Below are 27,503 nucleotides of genomic sequence, written 5' to 3'. Positions count from 1 at the left end.
TGTTGTATTAGTATTGGTATTATTATTATTAACAACAACAATAATAATAATAATAATAATTTCATAATTTTCAAATATTAAATGTTGGAAAACTTTAAAGCGACTCTGATAATCTGATAATCATGTCAAGTGCATAGTGCAGCCCTGTTGTCAAGGCCAAAAAATGAGCAAAAAACTCCAAAAACCTGTGCTAACTCATGCACATTATATCATTTTTAAATCCTACAATGCTTTTAGGGTATAAATCACAATCTGCTATTTTGTTTGCCTGCCCAAGGTGCTTGGTGAGAGCAAAGCATGCTGGGATATTTCCCCATAGGTTCTATCTCTCCTGGTCCACCAACATCAATTTGATCATTATTCCTTACATGTGCTACTTGGCACAAGGACAAAATTTTGCATAATTTATGCGTGACTGTATTATTTTTTTTTTAAGTGACCCTGGCCCTTTTGAATATTAGCTTAAACACATGCACAAACACACACACATCTCTGCAGAGATCCGGCCGAGAGAAAAGTTGTTTATAAGTTTATAAGCATGTCTTATTATGCATCGGCTGAGCATGAGGGTTAATACACTGCTGCTCGTCTCTCTTCTCACTCCGAAACCGTGAGATTTACAATCTTCCCATAGATGAAAAGATGAAAATATTACTCAATAAAAGCCTCTGAGTGGAGAGAACTGCATTCATCCACGGCTGGCTTTGAATGAGAATGGAGGAGCAGACCATCAAAGGACCGACGGAGAAAGACAGATAAGAGCCAAAGAAATGGAATAAGAGATATGCTGCATGCTTTTTTCTTGCTGTTTGTGAATAAATGCAGGTAAAATAACTCCTTTTGAAGCACACCTCTCCTCCCTGTGCTACTATCTATTGCATTTTCAGTCTTTCTGTGTGCGAGACCAACTTCCAGTTACCGTGACCAGCAACCAATCTGAATAGCAGAAATAGCAGTTCTAGAACTTTTCACAGCGTCTTGAAGGGATAGTTCACCCCAAGATACAAATTCTGACATCATTCATTCACGCTTAAGTCATTCAAAGCCTGTATAGGTTTCTTTCTTGCACTGAAAACAAAGGAAGATGTTCTAAAGAATGTTGTTGACAGTAGCCATTGAGTTCTATAGTAATTTTTTTCCATGCAGGTTTGAAAAAACATAAGATGATGGCACTGATGAATTAAAATTTTTGGGTGAACTGTCCCTGTCAGAAACCACGCTAGACTCGTACATCGGTTGTTAGATATCTTTTACTGAACACTTCCGTTTATGTAAATACACATATATAATAACCATTAAGAAGCTTGTTACAAACGCATACATTTATCACATCTTCCCCCTTTTTGGAAAAGTATGCCACTTTTAAACAAACAAAATTAAATCAAAAGTTCAATTTTACTGCTGATTATATCACAAACGTAAAACAGTATGCGATATTTCCATGAACAAGGTCTCTGTAATGCCTTAATTAGACAACTAGAAAGGAGAAAAATAAAAGTGTTTTAAATCCGTATTATGACTGGTAACGCAATGGCTTTCTTATCACTTGCCCACAACGTGTGGTCTTGGGTGACACTACATGTTGTGGAGTAGGTTCTAAGGAAGGAACAGACGTTCCTTGATTCGCCTCGGGTAATTGCTCACTTGGAACCCCAGTTAGGTTACTTTCCTCATCTGTTGTGCAGCTTGGTAGATCTTGTTCATGTTGTATAGCAGTATCCCTTGGAATGGCTTGGAGATGTTTACGATTCCTGCGAAATTCTCCGTGATCAGTTGACACATAGTATGACCTAGGCTGTTCAGCTTGACGACTTACGATCCCTTTCGTCATCCACTCCTTTTCACCATCCACCTTTAGGCGCACTGAGTCCCCAGGAGATAGTGGTAATAAGGATCTAGCACCATACCATCGATTGAAGAAGTATCTGTAAGAATCCTTGGCTCTGCGATCCTTAACTTCCACTCTTTTCAAGTCAGGCCATTTAGGGACCAAGTTACTTGACATCACCGGAACTGTAGTCCGGAGGTGCCTTCCCATGAGAAGCTGCGATGGACTACACCCTGTAGCTGCTATTGGAGTTGCCCTATATGCAAGAAGGGCCAGGAAAGGGTCATCTTGCTTTAATATCTTCTTTGCTGTCTGAACGGCCCTCTCAGCTTCTCCGTTCGGTTGTGGGAAGTGTGGACTGGATGTCACGTGAACAAAACCATATTGTTCTACAAATTTTTTAAACTCTGCAATTTACAGAAAGCATTGTCAGAGCACAGCCTTTCCGGGATGCCAAAACGTGCAAACATGCTCTTTAGTTTGCCAATCACTCTTCTGCTTGTCATGTCCACCAAATGGGCTATTTCAATAAATCTTGAATAATAATCCACTACAACAAGGTATTGATGGCCACCTGTTTCGCAGAGATCTACCCCGAGGTGTCTCCAAGGGCCTGGGGGTAACTTTGTCACCAGCAAAGGCTCCTTGCGTTGAGTGGGCTTATTAATCTGGCACAACTGGCACTGGTTCACTTTACGTTTTAGATCAGAGCTGATGCCTGGCCACCACACTGACAGGCGTGCCCGCTCACAACACTTACTTAGTCCTTGGTGGCCTTCATGAATTTGAGCAAGAACTTCATCCCTCATTTTGATTGGGATTATGATTCTTGTCCCATGCAGGAGAAGCCCTGCAGACTCATTCAGAAACCCTTGTTGGCTAAAGTAGGCTCGCAGATTGACAGGCACTGCTTTTATATGTTTTGGCCACCCTTGCTGGATGTTTTTAAACACGCTTTGCAACTCTTCATCTGCTTTCATAGCATCGGCTATCTGTTGTAACTTCTGGGATGAAGCTGGCAAGTGCTCCTCGACTCCAGCTACATAGGCCTCGACTTCTTCTTTGAGGTCTGACTGTTCTGAATTGGTCAAGGGGTGTCTGGACAGTGTGTCCGCTATAAGCAGAGACTTTCCTGAGGTATACTCTGCCACAGGGTTAAAGCGCATCATCCTTATTAGTAGCCGCTGACAGCGAATGGGGACCTCGTCAAGGTTTTTCTGGTTTATCAAAGGGACTAAAGGTTTATGATCTGTGAGTACTTTGAAGGACTCTTAACCACAGAGATATCGTGACAGCTTTTCGCACGTCCAAACTGAAGCCAAACATTCCTTTTCAATTTGAGCGTAGCGCTTCTCTGTGGCTGTGAGAGTACGGGAACCGAAGGCATCTTCCCATCATGCTCTTGAAGCAATGCACCTCCTATTCCGTAACTGCTGGCATTGGCTGTGACGACTGTTGGCTTGTTCACATCCTAATATGCCAGAACTGGGGCTGCTACTAACATTTCTTTCACTTTTGTGAATGCCTCCTCTTGACTCTTGTCCCACCTCCACACTGTGTCAGCTCTAAGTAGCTCATTCAATGGCTGTAACACAGTAGCACTGTGTGGCAGGTTACGGCAAAGGTAATTAATGATATCAAGCATCCGTTTTAACTTGGTCACATTTTGGGGTTTGCTGAGGTCCCGGATAGCACGGACCTTTCCTGGATCGGGTCTAATGCCCTCTTGACTGAGACGATGTCCAACAAAACCCAATTCCTTCTGACCAAAAAGGCATTTTTCCTTCTTCAGCTTCAGTCCTGAGACATGGATAGTCTTCAGTACTTCATCAAGTCTATGGTCATGTTCTTCATCAGTACGACCATATACTAAGATGTCGTCCATATAGCAGCATACTCCCTCGACGTTCCGAAGTAGCTCACTTATGCGTTTCTGAAATATCTCAGGAGCGCTAGTTATGCCAAATGGCAAGCGACGGAAACAGTACCTCTTGAAGGGAGTTATAAAAGTAGTCAACATCTTGTTAGCATCGTCTAACGGTATCTGCCAGAAACCACTGGCAGCGTCGAGGCTAGAAAAGACTGTTGCCCCTGCCAGTTTAGAAGTGATATCATCCAAGGTTGGCAAAATATACTTTTCACGAATAACGGCTTCGTTTAGTTGTTTGAGGTCGACACATATCCTAATGTCTCCATTACTTTTGGCGACCGGCACCATTGGGGCACACCATGGAGTGGGCTCAGAAACCTCTTCAATCACGCCCAACCGCTCCATTCTGTCCAGTTCTTGTTTTACCTTTGTAAGCATTGGGATTGGTACACTACGAGCTACATGAATGCTGTATGGCTCTGCTGTACTTTTAAGCATTATTTTGACTGGTTCACATGCCATCAGTCCCAAAGAGCCAAACACATTGTCTCTTATTTCGTCTATTCTTTTTATTAGCCCCATCTGAATTGCAGCACTGTGTCCTAACAGATTCCCAACATGGGCTCCTCTCACCCACATATGCATTCATCATGTACATATTTTTTTTTACATTTACTTTTGTCCTCATCTGGCCCATACACTCCAGCTTACCACCAGGACTGTTCAGAATGACATTTGTTTTGCTCAGTGGTATCTTATCTTTCAGGCTTTCGTAACTTTTTTCAGATATTACAGTTGCATCTGCACCAGAATCAATTTTGAAATTGATTATTTGGCCTTCCATAAGGATGTCAACTGTCCATGGTGGAATGGGTGCATCTTTATTTTGAACCGAGCCCAAGAACATCGCTGACCCTGCAACTTCATAAGATGTTACTTCCTGTACTGTCTTAGTGTGGCAGACTACAGCGAAATGGCCAATCCTTTTGCACTTTCTACATTTAGCTTTTTTGGCAGGACAGTGCTCTCTCTGATTATGTGTTTTGTTGCATCTTGTGCATTTCTTTCTGTCACCCCATTCATTTCTATAACCTTGTCTTTTTCTCTGTCTATCAGTGCTAACTTTCCTTCCTCTGCCACGATTTTGTTGGGTAAATTTAACCTCTTCTAATTTACTTTCGCTTTGCTCTGCATTTTGGGTTTTGATGAGCTCATGAATACGTGCTATTTCAATTGCTCTAGTGAGCGTCAGTGTTCCTTGAAGTTGCAGCTTTTCTGACAGAGATTTGTCTCTCAATCCGATCACAATCCTGTCTCGGATGTATTCATCTTTTAATTAGCCAAAATCACAAGGTTCCGAGAGCTCATAAAGTCCTCTTATGAACGCTTCTACAGTCTTTCCCTCTCGCTGACACCGCTGATGAAAGCGAGCGCGTTCGTATATCACGTTTCTTTGGGGAATTAAGTGCTAGTCAAACTTCTGAATCACCACTTCATAGTTATCTCTGACATCGTCATTATCAAATGTGAACAATTTGAATATATTCTCTGCATCCTTCCCCATGGAATAAATGAGAGCACTGACCTGCACATCGCCGTCCTCCAGTGATAATTTGGTGGCTGTTCTGTACCGCATGAATCTCTGTTTCCACTCCGGCCATTCGCTCGTCCTTTCAAACGGGAAACTTTCTGGAGGCGGAAATTTGAGCATATTCTCTACAGTGCAGCTCTTCACTTATGAGAGTAATATAGCAACAGTATATCAGAGTCCACTGAGCTAAAATCCCTCTTCTGACACCATGTCAGAAACCACGCTAGACTTGTACATCGGTTGTTAGATATCTTTTACTGAACACTTCCGTTTATGTAAATACACATATATAATAACCATTAAGAAGCTTGTTACGAACGCATACATTTATCACAGTCCCTTTAAGTCAGATTGGCTGTAATTCGACACCGACCAATCACAGATCTCATCATATTTTTTTTTTATTCACATCATATCAACCTCTTTTGCTATATTTGGAATAATTATTCAAATTCTGATCCTGTTTTCTCATTTTTCTTTTTTTTATAGAAGAAAAATGAAATACATAATACTTTTATTCAGGAAGGAAGTGACAGTAAAGACATTAATAATGCCACAAAAGATTTCTGTTTCAAATAAATGCTGTTCTTTTGATCTTTCTGTTCATCGAATAAAACTGAAAAATAAAATTTAATCACTGTTTCCACAAAAATATTGTGCAGCATATAATAATCAGAAATGTTTCTTGAGCAGTAAATCATCTTTTGTTCTTTGAACATTTTAATTTCCATGAAGTTGACGCTTTTGTAATTAGAAATCATCCCATTGGCTCTTGAATGTGCTGAACAATAGACAATGCTTTCCTTCATTGTGAATTTCTCTCCCTCTCTCTCCTTTCTCTCTCTGTCGCTGTGATTAATGGCTGCACTTTCCTCAGTCGGCGTCCACAGAATATTTTTTCGTTAGATGGAATCACGATGGTTGAAAACAGTTTCACAACGGCACAGATAAAATCTCCCTTTATGATCAGAGATCTGACTGTACATACCTTTCTAAGATACTGACAACCACTTTAAGAAAGAGGCAGTTGGGGTCCAGTGCCTTGCTCAAGGGCTCCTCAGTCATGGTATTGAGGGTGGAGAGAGCACATTCACTCCCCCACCTAAAATTCCTGCCAGCCCAAGACTTGAACTCACAACCTTTCAATTGCGAGTCAGACTCTCTAACCATTAGGCCACAACTTCCCCTTATGTGTAACAAGCATTATAATGTCTGCAAGCGATCTCATACATCCTCTTACGATTCTTAAATATCTGAGACCATCAAAAAACCATTAATAGCATTAATTAGGGAATTCTGTGTGTGTTTATTGGAGTGAGTCGGTATATTTTCTCTCCAGATTTGTTTGAGCAGATGTAAACACTGGCGAGTTTGAGACCTTAGTTAAAACGTTTCCTGTGGTTGTTTTAAGTTGACGAATATCCAAAGCCAGTTTGAGAGTTAATGAGCGTGTTTCTGGCCCGATACCAAACTTCATTTGAATCAAAAAAAATCTGACAGCCGGAAATCATGGGGCAAAAAAGCCCAACGAAAAACCAACGTTAATTTTTTTTTTAAAGCACAGAACACTTCATGTTGAAATGTTCAAGCTATGATTTCAAAGACAACAGAAGCACGAAGTGACTAAAAACATGATCATATTTTTGAGAGTTGAGTAGATGGAGAATTAGAATTTTTCTGGCGAACCCATTTTATTTTATAATAATAATAATTATAATAATAATTATAATAATAATATTTTATAAATTACCAATATAATATTGTATTAATGCTTTGAGTTAGCTTTTATTTTCATTTGAATATTTAGTGTATTAATAAACTATAAAATATAGAAATAAAATAAAACTGAAAAAATAGAAATGGTGCATTGTCACAATATTAATTCAATTTCAATTACTATTGTATTTTTTATTTATACTTTACTAAATAATGAATGTGTACATGTACTCTTAATCAAATAAAGCTAAAGAGAACAATAAAAACAAGTGACCAAAAATGTATACATTATTGTAGTACTGTATTTATTAAAACTTTGATGTAGCTTTTATTAAATCCTTTTTTATTATTATTAGAAACTTGAATCCAGCTCTTCTTCAGTGTTACTTTAGTTCAGTCTGAAGAATCTGTAAACATCAGCACCTATTCATATCCACTGCAGCGTTCCGGCATTCCAGAACCTTTATCAGCCGGATCCTGAGAGCCACGAAACAACGGGACTGCACAGGAAAATAGAGAGCGAGAGAGGCGTTGAAAGACTTGTTTTTAACCAGGGTTGATCTTAAAGGTCTCACAATGCACTTCCACATGGCTTCAGATCTGTAAAAGTGTTGATGTGTGTTCTGTATCTGTGCTTTATGCCTGTATGATCATCATTTGGTGTTATTTCCCAATTAACACTAAAGCAGTGGTGCAAAGCATCATGGGACACACGTCTCATTTTCCACGCAGATACAGTATGTGGAGTTATTTAGTCTTTCGCTGCCTGCAGGAGAACGTGTTGACTTGATTTTATGGTTTGTTTTTGAGTGAAAATGTCCTTGTGAGGTGACCTTTGACCTGGGAGGTCCGTCACTGTCATCAGTGATCGCTCGCTCGTCTTCTGGGAAACAATGTCAGAAACTCAGATCTGCGGTGCTGCGGTTTTGTGATACACTGATGGTATCAAGCGCAGTAATACTATGATAAATTACTCTCAGGTACTGCTGTATTCTTAACAGCACTTTACTGCTTTAATAGGTTACCTTACTGTGCATTTACTGAGCTGCTGCTCTGCATTGCTTTAAATAGAGATGTTTAAGCCTTGATTTGCTCATTGTAATGAATAAATAATAGCGATAGTGATCAAATAATACATCAGCAGATTTTAGGCAATTTTACTACAAATACAACTATTACAGATCTATTTCAAAGCTTTGGTTAATAGAAATAAAGCTGAAAAAATATTATATGATAAAATAAAATATAACTTTCAGTTAGTTGGGCAACATTTCTTATTTTTCTTTTTAAGTATGAAATAAATCAAAATTAAATAAATGAAAGTTAGAAATAAAAAATACAAAAACGAATAAAAATTACAAAATTTAACAGAATTACTAAAACTTTAAATAATAAATAATATGAAAACGAATTCACACAAAAAGTAAAAATATTAATTCTGCTATATATTAACTATTAATACAAATCTTTAACAATGTTTAGATAATAGCACTGATTTGAGATTATAGCACTAAGTTGCCTTAATTGGCAATATTTCAAAAAGTTAGTACTAAAATAACACACACACACACATGATAGACAGATAGATAATAGATAGATAGAGATAGAGAGATAGTTTTTAATGAGTAAATGTTGTGTAAAAGTAGTTTTGATTTCTGACTAATAAAAATCCTGTATTCACTGATCACTAAAACAGTACTGTTTCTTCTCTTTCTGTGTTCATAGGTGGCTCAATAATTGTCGGACAGAAAGAACCACTGAGCTCCAAATCTTGAGTAAACTTGCTTCTTTCTCACTCAAACAATCTGCTGGAAGGGGAGGAGCCACACTCAAGCCAGCCAATCCAGAATGAGGGGCGGGGCCATGGCGTTTTTACAAGTGCTGCTATTGGCCAGTGTGCTGGAGCCTGCGACTCCGGGTGAGTCTAAGACTTACATTGGTTTTTTTGCATTTCCAGTGGCTTCTTAGAAGCATTTTATATCCAAAATCTGAAAATATGTGAAAAAAAAGAAAGTGTTTTAGCAAACACCAAATGAAGAGATACAATATGCAAATGCAATATCTGGTGCAAATCATTTGTTGTTAAACAGCATTACCCTCTAATGAGCAAATAATGACACCTTTTGGGGAAAACAGTACAATTTTGCAAATAAATTGAATGTCTTCTGTAATGGTGCCTTAAAACTGGTCTAAAATAAGCTGTTTAAACTGTCAGCTTGATTATGTTATCTGCTTATTTTAACGGCCCTCAGTAGTGCACCTTGAAATGTGGTCATCTTAATGCATTATTGGAACAGTATAAACCCTGAAGTTGATTCGGAGAAACCAGCTTCGCTCTTCCTTGAACAGAAAATTACCATAATGGGCGATTAGAGGTGCTGCCATCATTTGAGAGGATATCTGGCCACAGATGTTGGACAGAGAGGAACATAATTGTAGATCAGGGAGAAATAAAGAGCAGGAAAAGTAGGAAAGAGGGATTTAGAGAGAAAATGAGACATAGAGATGTCTAATAGCATGAGGTCAATTAATGAGCTGCATTGTTCTGTTTTCCATTTGACATGCAAAAGTCGGAAAAACACAAATTCCCCTGAATGCTCTGACAAATAGACTTTTAAAACAAATAGACTAAAGCACACACACATCCAGGATTTGACCGTCTGCAGCTCTGAACTGAAGTCAAAAGGAAGCAGCGCTCATGTTTTAAAGGCTGTAGATACTAAAACTTACTGCTGTAATTAAATTACCTGTGGGAGTGTTTGCCTCTTTCTGCTGAAGCTTTTATGAGATACTGATGTCTACAGTGCTTTATTGTTTATAATGTAAATTTTTATGTGAAATTTGAAGGACAAATTTGTGTGCTGCAAGACTGAAAGTCTCTCTTTAGAAGTGAAAACGTCCTTAGAAATGCAGACAATAAATGTAATGTCAGATTGTATTTATTGATAACCTTCTTACTCTAATAAAAAATAAAAAAAATGTTTCTTGAGCATTAAAATGATTTCTGAAGGATCGCATAACATTGAAGACTGGAGTAATGATGCTGGAAATTCAGTTTTGCATCACAGAAATAAATTATATTTTACAATATATTCACATAGAAAACAGTTGCAGAAATTGCAAAAATATTTCACAGTATTACTGTTTTACTGTATTTTAATCAAATAAATGCAGCCTTGGTATATGAGAAAAAAAAATTAACAAAACGTAATTATTCTAAATCAAATTCTTTTGATCTGTACCCTAGTTCAAAATATATAGACTACAATTTATTTGAAATACATTTATCTCATGTTAGGTATACTACGGATACATTTATATATTTATGTACTCAAAAATACCTTGCATTTTAACTTTTAGTATACTTTACTGGTATACGTATAGTCTGCTAAATTTAAGTTTAATGCCCTTTAATAGTGTGAAAGTAGAGTTGAAGATAAACGTAAAGTATATTTTAGTAAAGTATATTTTATTGTGATAAAGAGGGGCATATTTTAAATATCTTGCATTTAAAAGACCTTTATTATTCAAAGATCACACAATCCTCATCAATAATGACATTAAAACACATTTTAGGCTTAAAACTAAGAAATGGAGTAGAACTCCAAATAAAGATTAATTATAATTTTTATATCAGTAAGTCTTGAGGGATATGTCAGTAAATATGTTGATAGATCATATGAAATCCTCTCTTTGTAAAATATAGTCAAGTTCAGGTTACACAAACAAATATATATTTCAATAATATTTGTTTTTGTAGATGAATAAGCTTGAATGTGTCTAGAAAATACTATATTAGAATTATTATAAATAAATATATTACATTTCTTAAAATTATATATATAAAATTATATATAGTATATATATATATATATATATATATATATATATATATATATATATATATATATATATATATAAAACAAGCATCTTCCTGTTCCCATGGAGAAGCGGGGAGATCGGGGGAGGGTGGGTAGTGGAGCCTGACACACTTGCTAAAGCGGACCATAGCTGGGAGAGACCGTCAACGTTGGCGTTGGCCGTCCCCGCTCGGTGTTGCACGGTGAAGTTGAAGTCCTGGAGCGTGAGGAACCACCACGTCACCCTGGCATTCGTCTCCTTGGCTCGGGCCATCCACTGTAGGGGAGCGTGGTCTGTTATGAGGGTGAAGTGGGCCTGTGATAGGACGGCTCCTAACCCGGTGTCGGATGCATCCATCTGCAGCAGGAAGGGGCGGTTGAAGTCGGGGGCTCGGAGGAGCGGATCTGTTGTGAGGGCTGCCTTCATCCGGTGGAACGCCGCTTCCGTCTCGGGGGTCCACGGGACCTTCTCCCACTGCCCCTTCCTGGTCAGGTCTGTCAGGGGAGAAGCTAAGAAGGAGAAGTTAGGGATAGAGCAGAGGTAGTACCCCGCCAACCCCAAAAAGGCAGAGGATAGCTGCCACCTTCTTCTCTTGAGGTTTAATGAGGCTGCGAACCACCTGGTACCCCAAGTACTTTGCTTCGGCGAGTACCAGATGACACTTCCGGGGGTTGGTGGTCAGGCCAGCCCGGTGTAGTTCCATTAGCACCCTCCGCAGCTGCTCCAGATGCGGCTGGAGGAGGACGTCCATTAACCATTGGAAGGTGGCCGGGGCCCCATGTAGGCCGAAGGGAAGGACCTGGTACTGCCAGTGGCCACTTGGGGTAGAGAAGGCCGTCTTCGGTTTGGCCTGTTCCGTTAACGGGACCTACCAGTAGCCCTTGGTAAGGTATAGAGTGTAGATGAACCGAGCCCTTCCCAAACGGTCCAACAACTCGTCGATATGGGGCATTGGGTAACAATCAAATTCGAGGACTTCTCTCAGGCAGCGGAAGTAGTTACAAAAGTGGAGGGTGCCTTCGAGCTTCAGAACCATGATGATGGGGCTGAACTATGGGCTGCGTGATGGTTCAATTACCCCTAACCTCAGCTGATCCTGTACCTCGTCCTCGATGGCATGTCACCGAGCCTCCAGGAAACGGTAGGGCTGTGGCCGGATGATGGTCTCCGGTGGTGTGCAGACGTCGTGCTCCAAGATGTGGGTCCACCCAGGCTGGGGGGATAACACATCCAGAAACAGACTGACCAGGTGTTGCAACGTGCTCTGCTACCTGGTGTTTGATGGGGCCCTCCAGCCAGCCCCATCTGGCCCAGGATCTCCTTCCGTAAGTCCTTGTAAGGAGGTGCTTTGTTCCAGGGGAAGCGTGAAGTATGCACACTGAGCCTCTCCTGTGAGCAGTGGGGCAACGATGCACGCCCATTCCTCCTTGGGCCACGCCTCCCACGTAGCCACAGTCTCGAACATCTGGACATACATCATTACGTCATCGTGCGCTGTCATCCTGGGTAGTTACTGCGTTGCCTGGACACAGGGGTCAGGTAGCGGAGTTCGCGGGGCTGTGGCGAGACACAGAGACGCAGTGGCACATCAATTGCCTAGAGCTGTTAGCAGTGCACCTTGCCTTGAACCATCTCAAAAGTCTCTTACGAGGCAAGCATGTGCTGTTTTTGAAGGTGAAGTTCCTTATTTATGTACTTGTTCTGCCCAATCATATTCTGTTACACATTCTTGTGTCTGAGATATTGGGCCCTATTTTAACGATCTAAACACAAAGTTTAAAGCGCACAGCGCAGGTGCACTCAGGGCGTGTCCAAATCCACTTTTCCGATATTTTAATGAACGAAAAATGGTCTGTGCGCCAAGGTGGATTTCTGGAATGGGTTGTCCCTATTCTCTTAATAAGTAATGGGCGTAATGTTCAATATACCAATCAGAGTGTCAGCTCCCATTCCCTTTAAGAGCGAGATGCGCTCGCGCCATGGTGGATCGCTATTTACATGGCGGAAAAGCTGAACGCTTCTCAAGCAAAGAAACTGATCTGACTTGCGCAAAGTAAAAGCACGCTAGCAGATCATCTACGGGACAAGGAGAAATCCACCAAAGCTTCCAGAGGTGAAGAAGGCATGGGATGAAGTAGAATTTAATTCATCATTATAAGTAGTAATAGTAATGCAGAGAGACTCTTCAGACCGTGTTATCAGACCACTGAAGACCATCTGTCAACACACACACACACACACACACACACACACACACACACACACACACACTAGCTCAGCATGGCTAATACACACACACACACACACACACACACACAAACAGACACACTATCTCAGAATGGCTAATCCATCACCCTGATGTTACTGACCTGTGTTTAGGCAGATTTTCTCTTTTTTTGTGAGATTACGCTGGCCAGGCCCCATGGAATGTGTGTGTGTGTGTGTGTGTGTGTGTGTGTGTGTGTTGAGCCCCCTGGCTTATGTTTTGATGTTAATGATGACTTTTAAATGTCAGAGCTGGCCAGGTATCAGGGTAAGGAAGAGAAGAGAAGAGCTTTGGTTTATAATGACCCTACAGACCTAAAACACACACATACACATATTTACATGACACATAAAAAAATAAATAAGCAATGAAATTAATTAAATGTATATAATGAATATATAACGTTGCAAAATATTTCCATTTCAAATAAATGTTTTTTGTTTTTTGTTTACTTCTCATTCATCAAAGAATCCTAAAATAAAAAATTTTTCCACAAAAATATTGGGCAGAACAACATTCATTTCAACATTGACAATAATAAGTTAATGTGTGCATGAGCAAGTGAGTGTGCGTGTGTGTGTGTGTGTGTGTGTGTGTGTGTGTGTGTGTGTGTGTGTGTGTGCTCCGCTGCGTCACGTCTCGTGGTTAATGATGTGTTCTCGGCGGGCAAGTGTTTGTTCATGCCAGTGTGAGAACAGTCTCACTGTAAATGCTGAGATTCACACTAAAGGTGCTGTACGGAAGCTGGAGGCCAATTAAAATAAAAGTCTGTGGCGTGCACTGGATCTGTGTGTGTGTGTCAGGACTTTTACTGTGGAGATCAGGTTTTGATGTCTGGGTTTAAATGCTTCCTGCATCTTGGTTTAGACTTAGAGTTTGACTTATTTCCACAGTTCTTTCTTATCACATAATAATTACTGCCATATGAGTTTGCCATATTACATGCTCTTGAGTGTTGCGGTAAACAAATGTTGATATATTGTTTACGTTTATGAGTCTAATTACAAATCACACATATTTTTTTTGAGACAGAGAGAAAGAATTATTTAAATAATTAGTCACATACCGTTGTTATATTTAATTTCATTTAAAGAGGCTCTGAAATCCTTCATAATGAATTTTTATTGAACAAAGTGTAATATGGTGACCAGTCACAGATGTGTATGGTGCTAGGGCTTTAAACGGGCCGGCTGGGGTCATAGCCTCGGGCCAGTAGCACGAGGCCAGAATAGCGGAGGGTTTCCACAGTCGAGCCTGAACCACCGCTGCGCGTCACTAAAACACGCCTCTCAGAACAACGTCACGCAACCCCATCATTCACCAACAGAGAGAAGTTACCAGAAAACTAAGAAATAAGTCACTGGAACATGCGCGATCACATACGAACATGATAAAAGCGGCCGTTTGTTTGCATGCTTTGTTAAATATTCAAGTTCAAAAGCATCAATGTTTTACTATAGAATAAGTGATATATTGATCATAATGAATTAATTTATCAGGACTCAAAATTAATCACAAAGAAATAAATGTATTTCTATTTTATTTATTTATTTTTAACGCTTATGAAAATAGCCTGCTTATTCAGTCGAGTCTGTTTCTCTTTATTTGTAGCCACAGTAGCAACCTTTATAATGAATGATAATCTCTCTATTTTTATAAAAGCTCCCGAACAAAAACATTATTATATTTTTTATGATAGGCAACATCGAGTTATAACTCTCGAGACGAGATTTATGACAGATAATATAAGTTACTAAATAAATACACAATTGTGATAAAGAATAAGAAGCTCACGTCTGATTTCTCCTGGTTGCATTTACCATGTTTACTATGGTAATGTTAATGTTTAGCGTGCATAGTCTTTTACATTGCTTATAAATATTTCTCCCATGTTTAGTGATTATAATTTACATTGGATCAAGTTATTTCAAACACTCGCTGCTGACTAAGATTGAAATTTGAGCTCAACTTATTTAAAAATGTCTTTAATACTAGTGTTGTAGCTGTTATCTTTCTGAATTGATCCGCAGAGCTCTCCAGACGCGGAGAAAACTCCGCCTTTGTTCATAACCCCTCCTCTAGCCCCAGCTGGCCCACTTTGGCCCAAGGTTTTTGTCGGGCCAAAAAACCCTGGCCGTTGGCCCTGAGGAAGCCCCGATGAGGCACGATCAAGCCCCGGAAGTGACAGTGGAAACACGACTGGCCCTGGCACGCACTAGCACACCAGCCTTTAGCCCGACAGTGGAAACACGGCTATTGCCATCAAATGTGCATGAAGCAAACTTTTCTGAAACTAGTCTTCCGATCAGTTTCTATACCTATGTTTCATGTAATGAATTAAATTGCTCACACATATAACAGTGCTCTCTTACACACATATTCATGTATTTCTTCCAGTCTGTTCTGATTATTGTTGGTGGACTGTAAATACACAGACGTACACACACTTTTATTTGAAGGTAAATGGGAATATCAGACATGCCTGTGGGATCCATCAAATGCCCTGAGACTTTAAATCAAAATGTTGCTGTCTGTGCCAGGAGACTCTCAGCTCGTCCATCATCACAGCGAACCTCCAGATCCACACAGAAACACTCCAGTGACCACAGAATCAAGGTTTTACTGTCCCCTGAGCTGAACCTGTGGGCTTGAGCTGAACACAAGCTGAGCTTTAGTCCATCAGCTGGGACTAAACACTCTGATCTGGACAGATTTACAGCAGAGAAACAACCTTAGATCCTGTTATATGTGTTTCACTGAAGGATTCTCTGAACTGTTGTGCAATGCAGGGTTTCACACAATTATGTATTTCTTATTCACTAATTATCTGCAATATGGTTTAACTTGCATTTAAATGTTTTTCCCCTTCTCGTTTATTTGAATTTAAGTGAGGTTTACTATAGAATGTGCCTTATTCTCATTAATACATGCTATTTGGCTAATATAAATCTAATATTTATATAAAAAAACCAAATTGAAAACCAAGTTCTAGTTATATTAGTACATTAAGACAAACTAAATGGAAATGAGAAATGTTGTCTTGTCAACTAAGTTTTTTTTGTATTTTGTATCAGTTTTTTTTTTTTTTTTAGTTAACAATAACTAACAATGTTTTTCAGTATTCAATCAGTTAAAAGAGTAGTTCACTAGCATTTAGTTGTAATTTAGTGCAATGCAAAATTTTGCAGAATGTGGCTCTTTTAAATACTGAGAGAGAATGTTGACCAAGCTTTTAAAATGACACTATAAATGTCACGGTTGGGTTTGGGAAAACACAAAGAGAGGGTAGATCCAAATGCAGGTAAGGGTTTTTATTTAAACAGAGGGGTAACTACAAAAATAAACAGTCATGAGAGACAAACATAACCAAAAGAGGGAACCGGATGAAACGGGGAACTCGGAAGAATGAGAAGGTAGAGGAAGTCTCGGGGGAACGAGAGCATGAGACACATAGGGTAAGGACTCCATGAAGACAACAGAGAAAGACAGCTCTATATAGGGAAACTAATGACAGAGTATTGTCAACACCTGTGCGATTCTAATTGGAGTGCAATTACTGTGAAGACACAACCAGACTAGCGGAATTAAAGTGCCTATGGTGAAGTGCCTAAGGGGAAGTGAGCTCATTAGGGAACACCCAGGAAAACAAAGACTGGCAGCGTGACATTACCCCCTCCCTACGGAGCAGCTACCAGATGCTCCACCTAAACCCAGGAAAACCCCAACAGAAAAAGAGGCAGGAGGGAGGTGAAACGGCGGCGGACCAGGGGGAGGGACGGAGGGACAGAAAACAGGGACAGGAGCAACCAGGAGGAATGGAAAGGTGCAACACAAAACAAGGAGTCCAGGAGGGAGGCGGACAGGTGGAGGCTCAGGGGGAGGGAAGGAGGGCCAGACTAAACTAAAAGGAACAGACAGAAACAGAACTCAAAAAACACAAAACATAAGTCCATGAAGGGCATGTTGAGGCGTCCACCAGGACGGAGCAGATGACCACCACATCTTTGTGGTCGAGGCCGGAGTCCACCAGGGCGGAGCGGAAGACCACCACGGCCTTGTGGTCAAAGTCAAAGCCCTCCAGGGCGGAGCGGAAGACCACCACGTCTTTGTGGTCGAGGCCGGAGTCCACCAGGGCGGAGCAGAAGACCACCACGTCCTCATGGTCGCCGCCGGAGTCCCCCAGAGCGGAGCGGACGACCACCACGTCCTCGTGGTCACCGCCCGAGTCCCCCAGGGTGGAGCGGACGACCACCACGTCCTCGTGGTCACCGCCAGAGTCCCCCAGGGCGGAGTAGAAGACCACCACGGCCTTGTGGTCACCGCCTCGGGAACTGTATCAGGCACCGCCTCTGGAACAGCCTCGGGCACCGCCTCGGGAACTGTATCGGGCACCGCCTCGGGAACAGCATCGGGCACCGCCTCGGGAACAGCCTCGGGCACCGCCTCGGGAACAGCATCGGGCACCGCCTCGGGAACAGCATCGGGCACCGCCTCGGGAACTGCATCAAGCACCGCCTCGGGAACTGCATCGGGCACCGCCTCGGGAACTGCATCGGGCACCGCCTCGGGAACAGCATCGGGCACCGCCTCGGGAACTGCATCGGGCACCGCCTCGGGAACAACATCGAGCACCGCCTCGGGAACAACATCGAGCACCGCCTCGGGAACTGCATCGGGCACCGCCTCGGGAACTGCATCGGGAATCGCCTCGGGAACAGCATCGGGCACTGCATCGGGCACCGCCTCGGGAACTGCATCGGGCACCGCCTCGGGAACAGCATCGGGCACCGCCTCGGGAACAGCATCGGGCACCGCCTCGGGAACTGTATCGGGCACCGCCTCGGGAACAGCATCGGGCACCGCCTCGGGAACTGCATCGGGCACCGCCTTGGGAACAGCATCGGGCACCGCCTCGGGAACAGCATCAGGCACCGCCTCGGGAACTGCATCGGGCACCGCCTCGGGAACTGCATCGGGCACCGCCTCGGGAACAACATCGAGCACCGCCTCGGGAACTGCATCGGGCACCGCCTCGGGAACAGCATCGGGCACCGCCTCGGGAACAGCATCGGGCACCGCCTCGGGAACAGCATCGGGCACCGCCTCGGGAACAGCATCGGGCACCGCCTCGGGAACAGCATCGGGCACCGCCTCGGGAACAACATCGGCCACCGCCTCGGGAACTGCATCGGGCACCGCCTCGGGAACTGCATCGGGCACCGCCTCGGGAACTGCATCGGGCACCGCCTCGGGAACAGCATCGGGCACCGCCTCGGGAACTGCATCGGGCACCGCCTCGGGAACTGCATCGGGCACCGCCTCGGGAACTGCATCGGGCACCGCCTCGGGAACTGCATCGGGCACCGCCTCGGGAACAACATCGAGCACCGCCTCGGGAACTGCATCGGGCACCGCCTCGGGAACAGCATCGGGCACCGCCTCGGGAACTGTATCGGGCACCGCCTCGGGAACAGCATCGGGCACCGCCTCGGGAACTGCATCGGGCACCGCCTCGGGAACTGCATCGGGCACCGCCTCGGGAACTGCATCGGGCACCGCCTCGGGAACAGCATCGAGCACCGCCTCGGGAACAACATCGGCCACCGCCTCGGGAACTGCATCGGGCACCGCCTCGGGAACTGCATCGGGCACCGCCTCGGGAACTGCATCGGGCACCGCCTCGGGAACTGCATCGGTCACCGCCTCGGGAACAGCATCGGGCACCGCCTCGGGAACTGCATCGGGCACCGCCTAGGGAACAGCATCGGGCACCGCCTCGGGAACTGTATCGGGCACCGCCTCGGGAACAGCATCGGGCACCGCCTCGGGAACAGCATCGGGCACCGCCTCGGGAACTGCATCGGGCACCGCCTCGGGAACTGCCTCGGGCACCGCCTCGGAAACTGCATCGGGCACCGCCTCGGGAACTGCCTCGGGCACCGCCTCGGAAACTGCATCGGGCACCGCCTCGGGAACAGCATCGGGCACCGCCTCGGCCTCCGGAACAGCAACGGGAACCGCATCGGGAACGGCTTCGGTCACCGCCTCGGCCTCCGGAACAGTAGCGGGCACCGCCTCGACCTCCAGAACAGCAACGGGAACCGCATCGGGAACGGCCTCGGCCACCGCCTCGGCCTCCGGAACAGCAGCGGGTACCGCCTCGGCCTCCAGAACCGCAGCGGGCACCCCATCGGGAACAGCATCGGGCATTGCCTCGGCCTCTCGAACAGCATCGAGCACCTTCTCGGGAACAGCCTCGGCCTCGGAAACAGCATCGGGCACCGCCTCGGGAACTGCATCGGGCACCGCCTCGGAGACTGCATCGGGCACCGCCTCGGCCTCCGGAACATTAGCGGGCACCGCCTCGGGAACAGCATCGGGCACCGCCTCGGGAACTGCATCGGGCACCACCTCGGGAACTGCATCAGGCACCGCCTCGGGAACAGCCTCGGCCTCCGGAGCAGCAGCGGGCACCGCATCGGGAACGACCTCGGCCACCGCCCCGGCCTCCGGAACAGCAACGGGAACCGCATCGGGAACGGCTTCGGTCACCGCCTCGGCCTCCGGAACAGCAGCGGGCACCGCCTCGGCCTCCAGAACAGCAACGGGAACCGCATCGGGAACGGCCTCGGCCACCGCCTCGGCCTCCGGAACAGCAGCGGGTACCGTCTCGGCCTCCAGAACCGCAGCGGGCACCACATCGGGAACAGCATCGGGCATTGCCTCGGCCTCTCGAACAGCATCGAGCACCTTCTCGGGAACAGCCTCGGTCTCGGAAACAGCATCGGGCACCGCCTCGGGAACTGCATCGGGCACCGCCTCGGAGACTGCATCGGGCACCGCCTCGGCCTCCGGAACATTAGCGGGCACCGCATCGGGAACGGCCTCGGCCACCGCCTCGGTCTCCGGAACAGCGGCGGGCACCGCATCGGGAACAGCCTCGGCCACCGCCTCCGGAACAGCAGCGGGCACCGCATCGGGAATGGCCTCATGGACGGCAGCCGCCCGCTCGGGAGCGTTCTCCGGGTCCTGAGGAACAGTAGCTGCCTGTCTCCTCCTCCGCCCTCTACGATGGAGAGTCGGTGGCGTTGAGTCGGCCATCTTGTGCTGTGGTGCTGGGCTGGCGGCCATCTTGAGCTGTGGCGCTAGGCTGGCGGCCATCTTGGGCTGTGGGGCTGGGCTGGTGGCCATCTTGGGTTGTGGGGCTGAGCTGGCAGCCTTGTCTGGAAACTCTGGTGTGGTTGTTGCATTCCACTGAGCACGATGGTGCAGGTAATTGGTAAACCCCCAAAAGTCCAGGATCTCTAACCCCTTCATCTCCCATTGAGGTAAAGGATCATCCAGGCAATTATTAAACCAATCCTTTAGTGCTGCATCATTGTAACCTAACCCGACTGCCAAAGTCCAAAACAATTGCGCCAGGCCACCCACCTCCCTTCCTTCTTGATGAAGGGTGGTTAAGTTCCGGACTCTCCCCCTCCGTTCCTCCATGGTGGCTGGGGAACCGATTCGAAATCTCACACCGCTGGATCTAGGCATGATGGAGTCCTTCTGTCACGGTTGGGTTTGGGAAAACACAAAGAGAGGGTAGATCCAAATGCAGGTAAGGGTTTTTATTTAAACAGAGGGGTAACTACAAAAATAAACAGTCATGAGAGACAAACATAACCAAAAGAGGGAACCGGATGAAACGGGGAACTCGGAAGAATGAGAAGGTAGAGGAAGTCTCGGGGGAACGAGAGCATGAGACACATAGGGTAAGGACTCCATGAAGACAACAGAGAAAGACAGCTCTATATAGGGAAACTAATGACAGAGTATTGTCAACACCTGTGCGATTCTAATTGGAGTGCAATTACTGTGAAGACACAACCAGACTAGCGGAATTAAAGTGCCTATGGTGAAGTGCCTAAGGGGAAGTGAGCTCATTAGGGAACACCCAGGAAAACAAAGACTGGCAGCGTGACAATAAAAGCAGTTCACTTGTGGACTATATTCCAATCATCTAGTTTCTCACAGCTTTCGTATCTCATTCAAATGGTGCATCAATACATCATACATTTTTCTGTGTGTGTTTTCTTAAATTCCCTGTGTAAATGGTCACTTGCTCTCTTAATTTTTGCTCAGTTCTGATAAAAAAAGGGCATGTAGTTTTTATTTTATTGTATTTTATTCATTGTCTCCTCTCTCTTTCTGTAGCATTCAGTCGTGCACCGGTGCCCATGGCGGTTGTTCGGCAGGAGCTGTCCTGTGAAAGTTACCCGATCGATCTGCGCTGTCCTGGGAGGGATGTCATCATGATCAAGAGTGCAAATTACGGCCGAACTGATGACAAAATCTGTGACGCTGACCCCGCTCAGATGGAGAACACACGCTGTTATTTACCTGAAACATACAAGATCATGAGCCAGAGGTAAGACGCACAAGCACACTTAAACCAAAAACATACTTTATACACTACCAGTCAAGAGTTTGTAAAAGTTTAGATGTTTGAGTTTATGCTAACCTGTATTTATTTGATCAAAAATGCAGGACAAAAACAACAACATTGTGAACAATATCTTAAATATTATATTATATGATATATAAGTGTGTTTCCACAAAAATGACAAAATTGAATGCATCCTGTTTCTGTGTGCTACTTATATAGCTTGCACTTTCTTACCCAGCAACTTATCAAAGTACAATTACACAGTACCTCTGCTCCCCCTAGGAGCAATCTGGGTTTAAGCGCACCACTCAAGAGCTCAGTGATGTAGGTAATAAGATATAGGATACCTTAGCAATCCTTAGGTCCATGAATCAAGCCTTCAGGGGTTTGAACCAGATCCTTGGATTAGCTGCCGCTGCACCGCATGCTGTGTGTGTGATACACTGATGCAGGTTTGGCTTATTAAAGCCTGATGTGCTGCTCTCTCTTTTGGCTGCCGTTTTCCCGGCCCTCCCTATCGTTTTCCTCAGCATTTTATGAAGCCTGACACTCATCACACCTCGGTGGAGTGGAAGAGTCAGACAGCCCTGGAATCATAGCATACTGTGTCTGTAATTGTTCCTGGGTGTATTCTCCATTCTGTTGCTGAAATAAATTAAAGCAGCTGCTCAGCCACACAGCATGATAACAAACAGTAACCATGTCCATCTAGTGCAGAACAATGACAGTATTTTCTAGAGCAAACCCCAAACCTCACACACATAATCATGTTCAGTGTGGGGAATTTGTCACGCTGTCTAGTCTCTGTTTCCCTGGGTGTCCACTAGTTTGCTCACTTCCCCTTCGGCACTTCACCGTAGGCACTAGAATTACACTAGTCTTGTCCCTTCATCACAGTAATTGCACTCGTGCTAATTGCACTAGGTCCTTCCACTTAATTGTCATTAGCCTCCCTATATTGACCAGTCCTTTCCTGTTGTCTGTATGGAGTCCTTTCCTTTTGTATTCCAGTCTTTCGTATCTAAGTCTTCTCGTCCTCTGAGACCCCTCGTTTTCTGAGTTCCCGTTCCATTTCCTTTTCTGTTCCTTCCTTTGATGTTTGTTTTTGGATTGCTTTCTGGTTTTGAGCCTGGCTTGTTTTCTATATGTTTTGGATTACCCCAATAATAAATCATACCTGAAATTGGATCTATCACTCTCCCTGTGTCTTACTGGAACGCAATTGTCACAGAAGGACTGCTACATCCAGCAGTATGTTCTTTGATATTTCCTCCCCAGCCACCGAGCGGGATCGGAGTGGTTTTGATGGAACCCATCTGGTTGTTTTCCGTGGGACCAGGGGAGGTTGCAGAGGAGTAAGTGGCCAAGAGGAGGTCTGGCATCGCTCTCCACCATGGCCCCCCTTCGACCCTGGGCTCGTGTGGAACGGATCGTAGCCGCCGTCTCACCATGGCGAACGGAGAGGGGAGAGGAAGCGGCCGCTAGCCGCTAGCCCAGATGGCTGCTAGCCCAGCGCCAATGCCCAAGATGGCCACCGGTCCAGAGCCACAGCCCAAGATGGCCTCCGGTCCAGAGTCATGGTACAAGATGACTGCTTGTCCAGTGCCTCTGCACAGAATGACAGCCACAGTTGACACTCCATAGTCGAGTCAAGTTCTCGTTGACCCTCCATAGTCGAGTCAGGTTCCCGCTGACCCTCCAGAGTCGAGTCCGGTTCAGTCACCGTTGACCTTCCAGAGTCAGGTTCAGTCACCGTTGACCCTCCAGAGTCAGGGCTAGTTACCGTTGACCCTCCAGAGTCAGGGCTAGTCACCGTTGAACCTCCAGAGTCAGGTCTAGTCACCGTTGACCCTCCAGAGTCAGGTCTAGTAACCGTTGACCTTCCAGAGTCAAGTCAAGTCCCCTGTGAAATTCATGGACAAGGGCAAGTCACCAATGAAATTCACGGGCAAAGACCAGTCACCTGTATTCTTCATGGGCAAGGTCAAGTCACCGACTATCTTCATGGGCAAATGCAAGTCACCATTGATCTTCGTTAACAAATGCAAGTCACCAATGATCTTCATGAACAAATGCAAGTCACCAATGATCTTCATGAGAAGAGTCAAGTCAGCATTGATCTTCTAGAGTCCAGTCCTCGCCTCTGTGGAACTTCCAGAGCCTTGTCACGTATCAGCCGAACTCTCTGAGCGCTCGACTGATCCTGTCGTGGCCACGGAGGCTACCCTTAACTTGTTCATGTTCTCTGTTTCAGACTTGCCTAACCAGACTTGCTCTCCTGTTAACCCAACCACACAGATGTGGTGGTCTTCTGCGCCGCCCTGAATCCAGACATTAATGTTTTCATTTTTTTTCAACTAATTCATAAATTAACAATTGCCATTTTATTTCCTTTTTTTTTATTCAGGGTTCATGCGGGGTTGTAAAAGGAAGTAAAAGGTAGTAAATTAAATTATGCCAAATTAAGGCCAGTAAAAAGTAGTACAAAGTAGTAAACGTCATCTGACGAGGTAGTCAATTTTCAAAGCCCCATCTATCTGGGTCTATATCATGGGTGTCCAAACTACGGCCCACGGGCCAACTGCGTCCCGCAGTCCAGTTTTTATTGGCCCGCAGCCAGGGTCCGAAATTAACAAGCTCCTAGTGCGGTTAGATTTTCCGTTTAGCGAGTAAATCTCAAAAGGCTATCCGCCACACTGACGGGTGAATGTTCATCATACCAAAATAGTAATAAAAAAATATTACAATTGCCTTTTGTAATGTTATGATGCCTGGAAATTAGTTCAAATCTCCTGCGAATCTAGAGCTAGCGAGCAAAAGTGCGCATGCAAACCGTGTAGCGATCGCACGGCAGAGAGGGAGAGACCTTGTGTGTGTGTGTGTTTCTCTCTCTCTCTCTCTCTCATGCAGTGGTGACGCGTTCATATAAACGGCACCTAAACACTGTAAAAATATATAATATGACATTTTAATTGTTTATTAATAATCAAGTGTTTCTGTGTCAGCTGCAAAGATCAATCAATCAATCAATCACCTTTATTTATATAGTGCTTTAAACAAAATACATTGCGCCAAAGCACTGAACAACATTCATTTGGAAAACAGTGTCTCAATAATGCAAAATGATAGTTAAAGGCAGTTCATCATTGAATTCATTGATGTCATCTCTGTTCAGTTGAAATAGTGTCTGTTTTAATTTGCAATCAAGTCAACGATATCGCTGTAGATGAAGTGACCCCAACTAAGCAAGCCAGAGGCGACAGCGGCAAGGAACCGAAACTCCATCGGTGACAGAATGGAGAAAAAAACCTTGGGAGAAACCAGGCTCAGTTGGGGGGCCAGTTCTCCTCTGACCAGACGAAACCAGTAGTTCAATTCCAGGCTGCAGCAAAGTCAGATTGTGCAGAAGAATCATCTGTTTCCTGTGGTCTTGTCCTGGTGCTCCTCTGAGACAAGGTCTTTACAGGGGATCTGTATCTGGGGCTCTAGTTGTCCTGGTCTCCGCTGTCTTTCAGGGCAGTAGAGGTCCTTTCTAGGTGCTAAACCACCATCTGGTCTGGATACGTACTGGATCCGGGTGACTGCAGTGACCCTCTGATCTGGACACAGACTGGATCTGGTGGCCACGGTGACCTCGGAACAAGAGAGAAACAGACAAATATTAGCGTAGATGCCATTCTTCTAATGATGTAGAAAAGATGAACAAGACACTGACTCGCGATCTTCGCAGTAGTGAACGCACCGGAGAAAAATGCATTTCTTACGGATTAGCCTATAGCCTAGTTTTATTTACTGTTTTTTTCGGACTATAAGTCGCACCTGAGTATAAGTCGCGTCAGTCCAAAAATACGTCATGATGAGGAAAAAAACATATAGAATTCGCACTGGACTATAAGTCGCATTTATTTAGAACCAAAAGAAAACATTACCATCTACAGACGTGAGAGGGCGGCTCGCGGCTGTAGACGGTAATGTTTTCTCTTGGTTCATTTCTCTCGGTTCATGTCAAATTAATTTTGGTAAATAAGTCGCAGGACTATAAGTCGCAGGACCAGCCAAATTATGAGAAAAAGTGCGACTTATAGTCCGTAAAATACGGTAGTTTTGAATGTTTCTTATTAAAAGTAGAAATTTCAAGCTTTCTGTAGATAATAGATATAGGATATTTCTAATTTGTTAAGGGCTGTGAGGTGAGTAGCCTAGGCTACCTATACACTGAGTTTCGGTTCATGTCTGAATGTGTTGTGATTTATACAAACTAATGAAACATGGATTAAAATTAAGAAAAACTTAATACAAAACGAAATTCCTTTCAAAGAGAGGCTTTGATTTTTCTGTTTGATGTTTTCTCTCTTTTTCTCTCTCTCTCTCTATCTCTCTCTGTGTTGGACAGTGCTTGGCTTGTGTCCAGTGTTGAAGTTATTTGTTTATTAATGAAATACTGTTATTATAGTGTACAATTGCACTTTATTATTACACCTTGTGTAGCTGTTCATTCTTAAGGTCCAGTCTGTCTTTTAATTTTTATGTAATTGTTACTCTTTGACATATTGAGTAAATCCAATGGACCAAGGCCTTTTGTGATATCTTGAATCCAAGTCCTATGGTAGAGTTCCCTCTTACTTGAATGTAGCTCACTCACTTGCCCTAACACACATGCACACTCACGTACACCTACAGAACCTCTCCTGACTTTCTCTTTCTCGCTCTCTGGTTCTCTATCTCTCCCTTCCAGTGTTGAAATTAAGTTATAATTGCCTCATTAAATTGTGATTAAATATGTTATTAATTAATTTTGGAAAGATATTTAATGTCTTGTCACTTTACTTAACCCTTAACACTGCAACAGTTGAAGTTTGAAGGCGTGTTGGTAGTAAAAATATTGTGATGCTAGTAAAATAGGTGGTAAAAAGACACCCCCACACACACACACGTAATGACGAGAGACGTTGACTAAAGATTTATCCATAAACATCAGTCGCAGAAATCTGTATATATCTCTGTGTAATGTTTGAACTGTTAAAGCTACATTTGATTAAAAATGTTTCTAAAATATTTGCCTATTGTGTTTTCAGCAAGATAAAACATTATCTGCACACTATAACATAGGCCTGCTTGTACATTTATCAAACAATTAAACAATTATAATTATTTATATATATATATATATATATATATATATTAAAATTAAATGACATTTATGCATTTAGCAGTCGCTTTTATCCAAAGCGACTTACAGTTCATTTGTTCCCGGGGGAATCGAACCCCCAACTTGGCGCTTGCTAGCGCAGTGCTCTACCAGTTGAGCTACAGGAACACTTATATAAGATATATAAGTGTTCCTGTAGCTCAACTGACTTCTATTTGAAAATATTTTTTGCTAAAAAAATGTAATGTAGATTTATGTAGATTTTACAGTTCAAACATAACCCTGACGAGATATAGCCTATGTAGACGAATTTCTGTGGCTGGTGTTTATGAATAAAGCTTTCGCCTATGTTAATAATGTTTAGTGAGTTTGGTCATTTAAAAACTGTGTATAAGCCACGTTAAACATTTTCCATTGGAGGAAAACCTTAACGCATAATTGAACATGTTGCGTTCTAATTCTAGACTCGCCTGCTTGTCTGTAACATGTTTACTGAATTCGGTCTTTTAAAAACACAGTGTTAATGCATTAAGCCACGTAACGCATTTTAGAATGTTCCACAATGGTTATATATGTGTGTGTGTGTGTGTGTGTGTGTGTGTGTGGTAGATAGTTTTCTATAGGATAAAATCGCTTCACATTAAACTTGTGCATTGTGTTCACATTCTTTGCTCTTCTACTTTTGTGTAAATAGTAGGCTATATTTTATTAATGAGTTGTATGCTTTGCAATTTTAATTACTGTATTAATGCATTAAGGCTTAAACCATAGCATTTTTGTTTCCAAAGGGA

The 27,503-nt window shown here is 43.9% G+C and overlaps 2 protein-coding genes across 12 annotated transcripts in view; one reads left to right on the top strand and one right to left on the bottom strand.

Annotated features, from left to right (window-relative positions):
• The window catches only part of LOC127961351 (adhesion G protein-coupled receptor L3), a 140,945-nt gene that overhangs the window by 44,365 nt on the left and 69,077 nt on the right, over positions 1 to 27,503 (top strand). For all 6 annotated transcript variants that reach the window (XM_052560437.1, XM_052560434.1, XM_052560436.1 and 3 more), the window contains exons 2-3: positions 8,731 to 8,923; positions 21,332 to 21,545. In XM_052560437.1, the coding sequence (XP_052416397.1) occupies positions 8,854 to 8,923; positions 21,332 to 21,545 (284 nt within the window). In that variant the 5' untranslated portion in view covers positions 8,731 to 8,853. The remainder of the gene's footprint in view (positions 1 to 8,730; positions 8,924 to 21,331; positions 21,546 to 27,503) is intronic.
• On the bottom strand, positions 16,429 to 21,099 carry LOC127961349 (calphotin-like). Of its 6 annotated transcripts, none has more exons than XM_052560428.1 (3): positions 19,544 to 21,099; positions 18,572 to 18,691; positions 16,429 to 17,491 (listed from the first exon to the last, which is right to left on the bottom strand). In XM_052560428.1, exons 1-3 carry the CDS (start codon positions 20,669 to 20,671, stop codon positions 17,060 to 17,062), a joined length of 1,680 nt encoding a protein of 559 aa, XP_052416388.1. In that variant the 5' UTR covers positions 20,672 to 21,099; the 3' UTR covers positions 16,429 to 17,059. The 6 variants fall into 6 exon arrangements, with proteins under 6 accessions (XP_052416388.1, XP_052416389.1, XP_052416391.1 ...); XM_052560429.1 differs by having other exon boundaries at positions 18,572 to 18,667; XM_052560431.1 differs by having other exon boundaries at positions 18,572 to 18,643.

The sequence above is a fragment of the Carassius gibelio genome, chromosome B7, assembly GCF_023724105.1.
Source record: "Carassius gibelio isolate Cgi1373 ecotype wild population from Czech Republic chromosome B7, carGib1.2-hapl.c, whole genome shotgun sequence".
Classification (NCBI taxonomy): domain Eukaryota; kingdom Metazoa; phylum Chordata; class Actinopteri; order Cypriniformes; family Cyprinidae; genus Carassius; species Carassius gibelio.
The sequence above is the reverse complement of the archived record's forward strand: the minus strand, read 5'-3'. Positions and strand labels throughout refer to the sequence as shown.

What these genes read in the sequence shown, in the direction of transcription:
- LOC127961349 (XM_052560426.1), bottom strand. Translation starts at nt 20,671, where the DNA reads ATGCCTAGATCCAGCGGTGTGAGATTTCGAATCGGTTCCCCAGCCACC. An exon ending in TGCCTGATGCAGTTCCCGAG is followed by an intron (nt 17,744 to 19,543) that starts GTGGTGCCCGAT and finishes GTTGTTCCCGAG; the next exon opens with GCGGTGCCCGATGCAGTTCC.